This window comes from Gymnoscopelus microlampas, assembly GCF_963454915.1.
Source record: "Gymnoscopelus microlampas genome assembly, chromosome: 13".
Classification (NCBI taxonomy): domain Eukaryota; kingdom Metazoa; phylum Chordata; class Actinopteri; order Myctophiformes; family Myctophidae; genus Gymnoscopelus; species Gymnoscopelus microlampas.
In genome coordinates, this window is record NC_139950.1 from 17684159 (window position 1) to 17696624 (window position 12466).

Consider the following 12466-nt stretch of genomic DNA (forward strand, 5'->3'; position numbering starts at 1 on the left):
CACGCACGCGCACACACACACGCAGACACACACACACAGACACGCACACACACACAGCTCTCCCCCTCGCCACCGACACTTTCACCGAGCATTCACAAGTGGACTCGAACCAACATGGCCGACAGCTGGCGTTATTACCCCCTAAACGACTCCTCGGTGTGGCTGGTGCTGAATAATAAGAACATAGCCAACTGTCTGAAATGGAACATAATCATTACGCCATCATTTCATATTACGGCGCCTTGATTATAATGAAATAAATCATAGTAATTGTCGAAACGCTTGTCGTTAAACACACGTCAAGAGGGGGCCGGCCCATGTAAAAAAAAAAAAGTGCCATGTGCCATTTCAAAATAAAAGTCAACATCAAACTGACAAGTCTGACTTAATCCACTAAATGGTCACATTATACAGTGCGATGTGACAAGGCCATTGGGTTTCCATGGCGACCGGCACAATTTTCATCGAACAACGCATTTTCCATTTGATGAAGCGGAGTGCAGAAACATGTAAAAATATGCCTAAACAGTGTGGGACTTGTTTCCCCCACAAATGCATTAAGGCTTAAAAAATACAGCAAAAAAAAGGACGCAGCATAGCACTGTAGCAGCACAAGCACATCAGCATTTATCACCCACCACTGTGTGTGTATATATATATATATATATATACACACACAATAGATCAACTAAAAGAAAATAGATTAGGTGCAGACTTACATTACGTTGCTGTCCCACAGAGCACAGTAAGGATTCAAGGTTCCCTGGAAGACACACAAAAAAGAAGACTTGTGTTCATTAAAGTAGTGAGGATGATGATGATGACGATGATGGTCGCTGTCATGACGATGGTCATCATCATGCATCAACGTCGTCGTCGTCATCTTCACATTATGCTCTTTTGTCAACGATTAACGATGGTGGAAACCTTGTATGACCAAAAGAGCCCTTGTGTTCTAATGTAGTTATCATTTAGTCACAAGCCTTTCTTGTTAATACTATTCATTAGTTCAATAATTGTCAAAAACCCAGAAGCACATTAACATCTACACTCTCACTAAACAACTATTAAAGCACAAATAGTAGATCTACAAGCCTCGGCTATTTTTGCAAACTTCCGTGTGACACTGTAGCAGCGATGAAGTGTAGGGCTTTAATTTACGAAGAAACATTAAAAAAGTTGAACTATCGTCGGAGATAGGAGGTTTCCGTCGCGACGGGCGACGTTATGTGTGCTCTTTTGTCACGATTACATATCTGTCCTCCCGTAATAAAGCCTTCAGAAACGTCTTTCACGAGCCAGGAACACAATCCTGTAGCATCATAAACCATAGGCTACTGTACAACCCGTGGCATGTACTGCATCACCTTGCAGTGTCCCTTTTCTCACACGCACACACACACACGCACGCACGCACGCACGCACGCACGCACACACACACACACACACACACACACACACACACACACACACACACACACACACACACACACACACACACACACACACACACACACACACACACACACACACACACACATACTATGGCGCTCGATCCGTGCCACGTCAAACCTTGACGCGTCACATGAACGCGTGATTTTTGTATTGCTCTGCACTGTACCGTGTGAACTTGTTATTATTTTCCCATTGACTCACAATGGGTACGCGACGCGATGGGACGTGCATGCGTGCACGCGTACCCTTCCCCCGTGCCCTACGCGGGTTACACGTTAACACTTAGTTTATGCGTTTTTAGCGAACGCACGCATCAACGCATGCATTTTTTTTTGGGTCACGCGACTACAGGAGGCAGGCAATGAGGGCTGCACAAAATTACACGTGAATATTGTTGATGCACAGCACCGTGCGTGCGTGTGTGTGCATGACAGATGACTGTCAAATAAACCGTCATGGTGATTATAGCGTGTGTGTGTGTGCAGTGTTATCAAAATAGACCGTCACACGTGATTGTTGTTGTTTCACAGCACCGTACGTGCGTGTGACACGTTCTATATAAAGTAGCTACACTTTAATACGAATAATAAAGATCATCTCTCATCATAGGCCTACCTCATGAATGAGTTTGTGCGCAGATCCAGGCTCCATTAAAGGCTTGCATTTATTCTATGATGCTTTTTGTCCCCATATAGAAGCTAATAACTGTATTCATCTTTAAAACTCGTGTGAAACTTTCATCAGAAGTCCATCATTTGGGGTTTATTGGTCAGTCAAAGAGACAAGGGCCACATGGGCAGACCATGAAGTGCTGTGGGCATATAACTGTCATTGCGCACGGCGGCCTCTCCACCACCTCAGGTTGACACAATTATAAATAATTATAGCCTATAATAAAAAGCTATGCAGATGGATGGATCATGGATGCTCTATTGATAATCAAAATGCGGGAGAACTTGCGACCAGCGGTGTCCACAATCTCCACATTATCCCCCCTCATATAAACTTGGGTGCAAAATATGGCATAACTGACCGGTGATTAGCCTACCAAGTCCGATCCAATTCAAACATGTCTGCGACTGCAACTTAATTTGGTTCATAAAAACACAGTCTAGGGGAATTATGAAAATGTACTTAAAGTACCAAAAGTAGGCTAGAAGTAGGCTACCCATTTCACAAGTTTTCAAATAAAATATAAAAATCAGCAGATCTACAAGCGGAGGGTCACTGGACATGAACGCGGCTCCTGCCCGCAACAAAAAAAAGACGAGAGAGAAAGGGGAAGAGAGAGAGAGAGAGGGGGGGGAGAGAGAGAAAGATAGAGAGAGAGAGGGGGAAGAGAGAGAGGGGGGGAGAGAGAGAGAGAGAGAGAGAGAGAAAGAGAGAGAGTCACGGCCCTCTCAATCAATCAATCTCGAAAGCAGTCCAAGTTCATGTTCAGTTCAATACCATTGCTGTTGCAAATTCCAAGCCATATTGAAGTATAGGATAATCCACAATGAAATGATCGTCCCGTGGTGATTGATCACAGAGTAATATTGTGGCTTTTCCAACAATCTAAAACTAAAGCCACAGTTTTTGATCAGGGGGCAGGCTGGCAGGGGATGTATGTATAGTCTCGTGTCTCGCTTTGTTTAGGCTATACAATTAATCGCAGAAATCCAAGAAGTTGCATCAATCACTCCAAAATGCGTCGAATCGCCATGCATTGTGAGCTTGTAGATCGGCTATTTTCAAATGGCCGAAATGTGTATAGGGCTGAAGTTAGCCCTGAAACATGACTGTCATACCATGACAGTCATGGACCATGGTGCCATGTCCCCCCAGTTTATAGCGGTGTTCGATTTTTTTTTACATTGCCAACTCTCACATGTACACAAACGTTCAGATTTCAAATATAAAGTGCTTACCCCTGAGCCACGGATGTTACAGGGCGATCCGGACCGCGATAAGTACCCGTATCTCCCGTATTGTTAAATAAAAAGCATTTTATCCCATCGCCAGCCTTTTCCTTTTTTTTTTTGTAATGTATCAGAGTGCAATACACCTCCCAACCATTAGTGTCGCATGGTTGAAAGTATCGGAGAAAAATTGGAGAAAATGGCTGGCGATCGGATTAAATTTTTTATTGAACAATACGGGAGATACGGCTACTTATCGCGGTCTGGATCGCCTTGTAACATCCATGGCTCGGGGTTAAGCACTTTATGTTTCAAATCTGAACGTTTATGTTCATGTGAGAGTTGGCAATGTAACAACAATCGAACACCGCTATAAACCAGGGGGACATGGCACCATGACGCTTGCGTCATGAGAACCATGGCGAGGGCTGAAGTGTGTTTAGTGATAATAACCAATTACCAAGATATAACAAGTAGGCTACTAACTAAAGTTTTCAAATAATTATAGTGGAATAGGCTAAAAAGTACAATATTTGCCTCTAAGATGTAGTGGAGTAGGAGTAAAAGTATTGAAAATTGGAAATAATCTAGTAGAGTAAAATTACCTCAAGATTGTACTTAAGTGGGCCTACAGTACTTGAGTAAATGTACTTAGTTAGTTACTTTACACCACTGCGAGAGAGAGGGGCTCGAGTCGCAAAGCGAGTTAATTCAGCCAAAATCTGTCACTTGCGTTTCAAATTGTATTCTTTGATCGGCTGGTGAGTGATATAACTTAACTGTCACAACTTGGTGTTTATAAACATACTTGTGTGTGGATTACGGAGAAATTTGAATGAAGTCTTGATCGGGGAGGCTCTATATACGCACGATATCTTTATGTCAGTCCGTGCAACGTACGGTTCGCGGCCCCGGCCGGAGCGGCTTGGAGCGGCAGCCGGTCATTGAGTAAATGTAGGCTACTTTATACTTTACAGGAGGAGGAGTACTTCCAATTTTCAATACTTCTACTTCTACTCCACTACTTCTCAGAGGCAAATATTATACTTTTACTGCACTATAATTATTTATTATATATATAATTATTGTTTACAAAACTCACATTAACCACTTCACACCCCATATAATATACAAGATTTGTATTTGTGAAATGGGACATTCTGCATAATGAATATTAGCCTACTTTCTACTTTTGGTACTTTAAGTACATTTTGGTGCTCCGTGGCGGGGCGGGTTATGAAAAAAACCTGACCCGCGCATCACTGCCCCCCAGAGGTGTCCCCGGACCCCACTTTGAGCACCAATGCGCTCATCTTCAACAGGAGTTGGATGCATAATGAATACATAAACGCATTTTGATTGGTCAAAGGTCTAGCAGTCACCAGCGAATTTCCGCAAAATATGACTGCTGTCCGAATAAATAAAAGACGCATTTTCGAATTAATGAGGCCATAACATAACATAAATAATGGGAACAAACGATACCGAACAAACTTCAGTAATATTGCTCTGGCGGAGCTGCAGCTGATATAGATATAGAATGGCCACTCCGGTTGGGTCTCAGAAGTGTGTGAGTGATAAACGTAAATTATATAATTAATTTGGCCTGCAATTATCTAATGCTGCCAGAGAGAACCACAATGTTCTCTATTTCTCGCAAAAGTCTAGAAAGACATGTGTCCATGGCACGTCAGTGCGCCCCAGCCATGATTTTTTATTGTATAATAGAAGGCATGGGCATTTTAGCATTTTTGGTTGTGCATGTTATAGTGCCCTTGATATCAAAACGTTTCCCCGTTAGTGGTGCGTAAAAGTGTGGTTCTTTTCGGTGAAATGACATTGTGCGCATCGGGCGCATCTGCTTTCGGGGATTTGAGTCAAAAATGATGATTCTGGCATTTTAGGGATGAGATCTGATTTCACAACTGTTTGTCTTATATTAGGAGGATGTTTGTAGACAACTCTGGGCATGTCCTTGAAAGTAGTGGCCAATTTTGGGTCGCTACTGAGGATATACCAATGTTCCTTTATTGTGCGTTCAAACTCCTTACCGGGCTGAATATTGTACAATGCATAAGGGAGCGTTACATGGGGAGGCGTCCCGTTCGGACTGTAGGATAGTCCGAACGAGTCTGTTTGGTCTGGAGTCACCTGAATACAGGAAAATTAACTAGAGATTCACAGAATAAATACAATTTTGAATTAGAGCAATCTCTTGAGAAATGACGTGGTGTCGGGGAACTGAGGCAAGAGGAGGCATCATAACATACACCGGACCCGACATTGGTATCATAGGCCTACTGTAGGCATAGGCCTATAGCTTTGTATTGCCTTGAAATAAAATATTATTTGACAGACATGGCTATAGCCTACATGTTACTGATTATTTGGAATGTTATATTATTGCAACCGCTGCAATATTGATTGTAATGGATGCATAAAACTCAATGGAGGGAAAGGGCGCGCACAGTGCACCATGCGTAATGGAGCGAGGGAGGGAGTGCTATGACATATAACAACGGTAATAACAACGGTTATAACAACGGACTAATGTTAAAGTCCGTTGTTACTCACGCCATAATCCTCTCAGGAGCATTGCATGTAAAATCCAAGACATATACAGTCAATATAGTCTAATAGGCTGCTTTTAAATCTACAATAAAATGACAACGGATTGTCCCCTCTCCTGCTTGTCGTTCCGTGATGATTTTTAATTTTTTCTCACCATCATGCACTCTTATAATATCAACCATTAAGCACAGTCAGCTGGCTGGTGTCAATTATCTTTCTATACTCAATGACAGCTGCATGGAGGAGACTCAGGAGAGTAGACCTCAAAACAATAAAATAACCAAATAAATATCCTAGGCTAAATTTCGTATACCGGGCAATTATATCAATGAGAGAGCGAGAACGAGAGAGAGAGAGAGAGAGAAACGGAGCGAACGGAACCATTCAACACCATACAGGTTCGGTTTAGCTCAGGATAGACAATTCATATTTTTTTCCTGCCCTTTGATAGGCTATACTGAGAGAACATTAAATTACAACTAGATAGATACAGTGAGTGTGTCCAATCCTACTACAACAGCACTACAAGGGACATTCATTCCAATATAAAATAAAGTTGCAGCGGGGATATCATTAGGCTATACATTAGAGGCAGCTGCGCATCATTGTTAAAGTAACACATTTAACATTCGACCCATGAACTTCGACGCTGACGGCCCCAACGGAGGTTGCACCCTCCGTTTTTAAAAAGAATCCTGCAAGGATGACAGACCCTGCATTCAACCCGTGTGTGCACCGTGCGCTACTCTGCGCAGAAAGAGGGTTCTCGTCACAGTGAATGAGTTACAGCATGTTTCAAAGCTTTTTCATAATAATACAAGAACAACGTGACATTCGGCATAATGAGTAGCCTATACGTTCTACTTAAGTATATTTTGATGCCAATACTTTTGCCATAAATGAGCGTGCCTTCTTTCATAGACTGTAAGTGTTGCGCTCTCTCTCTCTCTCTCTCTCTCTCTCTCTCTCTCTCTCTCTCTCTCTCTCTCTCTCTCTCTCTCTCCATTTATTATAATGACCATGAGCGGTCCGGTGTTTATGTATTATTATTTATTATCATAATGACCATGTGCGAATGCGCAGTGACGTCATCGTACCGACATGAGAAATGTGACAAGTATTATAGGCTAGTTTTACCGTGTCTGGTACCAATACAAAAAAATAAACTGGTCTGAAATAGATAAATATATAGCTTACAATGGCGAAACAATATTATTTATTATTATTAGGCTATTTAGTTAATTTAATGCGGGGTATTTAGAAACAAATATTAATATCTAAATTGTATCAATGCCACTAACCTGGATACATGGATGTGATAATAATTTTATATTTTTTAGGCTACACGATCACACAACGCGATGCAGCACATATATCAGGCCTCAGGCGTTCACATGATGCGGTGCAGCACACCACAATAATCACGCCTGCTTTCTGCGCTGAACGCACGCACACACGCACGCACGCACGCATAAAAAAAAACCAAGTCACATTACACGACACGTTCACACGCTGATGCAACACGTCACGCTTGCTTTCGTGTAGTGTATGCGCAGAACGCACGCACACACGCACGCACGCACGCATTAAAAAAATCACACGTTCATGTGACGCGTCAAGGTTTGACGTGGCACGGATCGAGCGCCATACACACACACACACACACACACACACACACACACACACACACACACACACACACACACACACACACACACGTGCGCGTGCGCATGTCTCCTTTATCTCTAAGATGAATACAAAACACTGGGGTCGGGGAAAGGATTGTCCTTGTGCGATGTACCGCACACAGTAAAACCCTCAGTGTTCATTTAACTACACGTTTTGTGCACTCTGAGTTAAACCAACACACAGGATTTTACAGTGCGGTGATGCTGACAATCTGGAGAATAGATGCATTGTGTGGGCATGCAAACTATAACCGTATAAACTATTAAAACGTTTGTTTGTCAGCTAATGCACTAAAAACCAGTGGTGGAAAAAGTACTCAAATGTTTTCAAATAGCCTAGGTATAAAATAGAGCTTAAGTGGTTAATACTGTACATGTTTTATAATGTATTAAGTTATAAATACTCCAGTAAAGTAAAAGTACCTCAAAATTGTACTTAAGTACAGTACTTGAGTAAATGTACTGACTTTACACCACTGACTGAAACCATTGAAAAAAAGAAAAAGGAGTCTCGCAATTGGATGAAATAGGCCATTAGTTAAACAAGATGAAGAAGAATTCAGCTATTCACTCTTTGACATAATACCCTGAGGTAAAATTCAATGGAATGAGTCATTCCTGCATCTGGCATTGATTATTGAAGTGCTTACATTTGCCAGGTGAGCCAGCTCAATCTCTAAGTGAGACTCCACCACAACCTTGGGCTCAGGTCTGACTGTCACAGCGATGACCTTGGAGTTGACGACGGTGTGGTTCCTGTGTGAAGCAGAGACACAAAAGAAGATTGGTATCAAAATGTACTTAAAGTACCAAAAGTAAAAGTACTAAAATGTTGTAAAATAGCAGATCTACAAGCTCACAACGCGTCGCATCATCTTAGAGAATAGCCTATGTTTAAAATAGGGCTGAAGTGGTTAATGTATGTTTTATAATATAATAATGTATATCTGCAAAGTAACTAGCAACCGAAGTTTTCAAATAATTGTAGTGGAGTAAAAGTACAATATTTGCCTCTGAGATGTAGTGGAGTAGAATTAAAAGTAGTGAAAATTGGAAATACTCCAGTAAAGTAGAAATACCTCAAAATTGTATTTAAGTACAGTACTTGAGTAAATGTACTTAGTTACTTTACACCACTGATTTGCACCAGATCTATCAACTGCCACTACAGGGTGTAGTTCACGTTGAAAACATAACTTAACATGTTTTACTCTAAATTAACCACTTTGTCCTTGGACAAAGTGACCCATATGACCACTACTGCCCAGTCTCAACAACCTCATCAAGTGCCTTGCTATGAATAATAAAAATAAACTGAACCTTTTAGTTTAGCACATTCACCCTGGCCTCCCTATTTATAGTGTAAAATTCTCAAAAATACCCAGCAAAATTAGTTAATATAGCATCACAATCAGTTTAACCACTTTAACCATGATACTTTGGCTATTTTTGAAAGAATCCTGGCACAAACATATTTTTTGAGACAGGGTGTCCGCAGCCAAAAAAACAAAAAACATCCTTTTGGGGGGTCCTTCACATGAAAAAGTTTGAGAACCACTACTATATAAGGGGATAGGTGGTCCTTACTTTGGTGATGGTAGCATAAGTCCAAGGGTCTTGTAAAGGACTGTTCCCAGAATGAAGACCGGAGATCCATCCATGTCTATTGAGAGGAAAACAATGGTTTAGCTCTGCTGTCAGGATATCATTCTGATACACTGGTGTCTCATGATAAAATGATAATGATTGCTACCCGGGATGATGTGGTTTTTTATTAGCTTTTTGACCTCGACGGTGTCATTCCAAATGTTAGTGTCTGCTCGATGTGCAGTAGATAAAAACAATCCAATTATATAAAACCAATCTTTTCAAGACAGAATTGAGAGCTGTTCTTTGCCAATGTGCACACCAGAAACACATTGGCACGCAGCACTAGTTGCACTTTTGCCAATAACACAAATACATTTTATAATAGAGGGTATGCACATGCGTCACTCTTTCGTACTCAATTCATCAGTAAGACATACAATACATACATTACATCACATAACGGTAAAAGCTCCAGTAGCAGAAAAATAGATATTTACAGAGAAAGTAGGGGAGTTGGTGAGGGTAGGACTCTAGCCCATTAAGACCTGGAACGCATCTGTGTCATTTTTTGATTTGAGCTTAAAGGCATTATTTTACACTTTGGCTATTCAAAAATGTCAGATCTACCAGTTCATAGCGCGGCACCGAGTGCCGCGCTACGAGCTTGTAGATCTGCTATTTTTGAAAAATCGTGAAAATGTGTGAAAATCTTTGAATATATATTCTTTTAACGCAAACATTTCTTAACTCAAATCTTTGCTTCTGGGGGTCCGCGGCCAAATTCACATAGTTTTGGGGGCCCTTGACATGAAAAAGTTTGAGAACCACTGACATAGAAACGTACGTTTTTCAGAATACTGTTGGGATTTAGAAGACATTTGTAGAAGCACATTTCTTTGCACTCTCTATTTAAGTGACCAATTTACCCTGTCGTTTGTTGACTAGCGTTCATGCCATTTACTGATACTCTGATCTTGCAATTTGCAAGTCGCTCCGGATGAGAGCGTTTGCTAAATGCCTAAATTAATAAAAATTATTATAATTGTAAATTATTATAATTTCCGGCAACCAATACCGATTTTTATCTCCCGTTGGACAGGCGCTAAACTCCTCTCCTCGCTCAGCTTCTTTCTACTGTCCAAATTAGAGTGCCTGCCGATTAGACATGAGGCATACATCCCAAATCAATCCCTCATTTCCTTATCTTTGATATACCCACAGATAAGACTGATTACCAATTAACCAAATTGTCTGGCACTGGATTGGGGATATACTGGATTGGGATATACTCTGGCCCTTTGGCTTAGCTTGAAAGGACGCAGAAAGTGCTGAGTCAATGGCAAAAATTAATGACAGAACATAAGCACGGGCGAGCACACGCACAGGCAAGTGATCAAAGGCTGGGATTGCTCAGGGTTTCATGTCGTACAAACAACGGGCCCGCCGCGGCATAAAGACAATGTATTGCCAGGGACGGATTATGGCTTGGGCAAAGTGTGCACGTGCACAGGGCCCTGAGCCAATGGGGGGCCTTGGATTTAATAGGCTTTTAAAAAAATATATATAATATATATAATATATATATATATACCCTAACCCTAACCCTAAAACCAAAAAACACCCAAAAACGCCCAATACAACCGCAATAACCGCAAAAAAAATCGCGCGCGCTGTGCGCGCGGGGGGGGGGGTCCGTTGCGATTTTGTGCACAGGGCCCATTTTCACTTTAATCCGTCTATGTGTATTGCTCATCCCGTTGCCCCCCCCAATGTAAATCAAAGGTGATTTAGAGTCTTTGTCTGATGGCATAGTTTATGTTCTGTTCCTATGGTAGTAAACATCGTGGGATCATCCTTCATTATACATTCATCCCCCGGATTAAAACTGGCATGAGACAGCGTCCTGCTACATCATGTCCTTCCTCAAGGGTTATTAAGCCATTAAGACCTGGAAACGCGTGTCATTTTTTTATTTGAGCTAAAATAGCAGATATACAAGCTCATAGCGCGGCATTCCGCACTACGAGCTGCTATTTTTGAAAAATCGTGAAAATGTGTGCAAATCTTTGAATATATATATTGCTTTAAAGCGAACATTTTGAACTCAAATCTTTGCTTCTGGGGGGTCCCTGGTTGGAACAAAATATTTTGAGATGGTGGTCGGCGGCCAAATACATACAGTATCATCTTGGGGGTCCTTGACATGAAAAAGTTTGAGCACCACTGATATAGAAACATACGTTTTTCAGAATACTGTTGGGATTTAGAAGACGTTTTGTAGAATCGGCTTCATGTCTTAATGGGTTAACTGAAAAGAAACTGTGTACCACATGAACACAAAAAAAACCCTACAAGTTACACAATAGTATAGCATAATCCAATCAAAAAAAAGTTCAAATGAAATTTCTCCAGAGCCTATACAGGTACCTGTGATTTTACCATTCATAGGGGCATAATGAATGGCGCTGACATCCTAGCTTCCAGGGGGAATGGGATTTAATCATACGTCTTAGAGTGCCAAGTTCAGAGCATTATGCAGCCACATTACCTGCTGACTGGGAAACAAAGATGCCCTTTGGGATGACCACTTTATCTTCCGAGTTCCTGGCCCAGTCGACCATGCCTTTACGACCCTTCATGGGGAAGTTGATATCGGTCATCACAGACACCGCTGGAAGTCTCTGAATGCTGGCCACTGCAGAAAAACATAGACAATACCAATCAGTACAGTACTGTATTTCATCCATCCAATTTCAAGGGGGAATCGATTGAATTTTCATAGCCTGTTACGGGCTGTGCATAACCTCACGCAGTAATGCAACTGAAGTTGCTCATTGTTTATCTCAAGTCTCACGCAGTGATGGGGAAGTACCTAAGTGTATTTACTCAAGTGCTGTGCTTCAGTACAACTTCGAGGTACTTTCAGTTTACTTGAGTATGTCCATGTCTTGATACTTTATACTTTTACTCCACTACATCTATGAGGCAAATGTTTACACTTTTTTTTACTCCAGTACAATTATTTGACAGCTTTAGTTTATGGTTGCTTTGCAGATTTAGATAATTCATAATTAATCACATTTTTCATCAAACATTTTTCAAATAGCCTAAGCATAAAATAGGGCTTAGGAGGGTAATGATCAATGATTAAAGTCCAATAACATGATATTCTGTATATGATTCTGAAATGGGAATTCTGCATAACGAGTACTTTTACTTTTGCTAAGTATATTTTGATGCTAATACTTAAGTCCAAAATCT

At 41.2% G+C, this 12466-nt stretch overlaps 1 protein-coding gene across 3 annotated transcripts in view; it reads right to left on the reverse strand.

Annotated features, from left to right (window-relative positions):
- adgrb3 (adhesion G protein-coupled receptor B3) overlaps positions 1-12466 on the reverse strand; it is a gene marked incomplete at its 5' end in the record, with an annotated part of 241850 nt that overhangs the window by 78359 nt on the left and 151025 nt on the right. For all 3 annotated transcript variants that reach the window (XM_084076725.1, XM_084076727.1, XM_084076726.1), the window contains 4 exons: positions 720-763; positions 8266-8371; positions 9203-9278; positions 11754-11900. In XM_084076725.1, coding sequence (XP_083932851.1) covers positions 720-763; positions 8266-8371; positions 9203-9278; positions 11754-11900 — 373 coding nt within the window. The remainder of the gene's footprint in view (positions 1-719; positions 764-8265; positions 8372-9202; positions 9279-11753; positions 11901-12466) is intronic.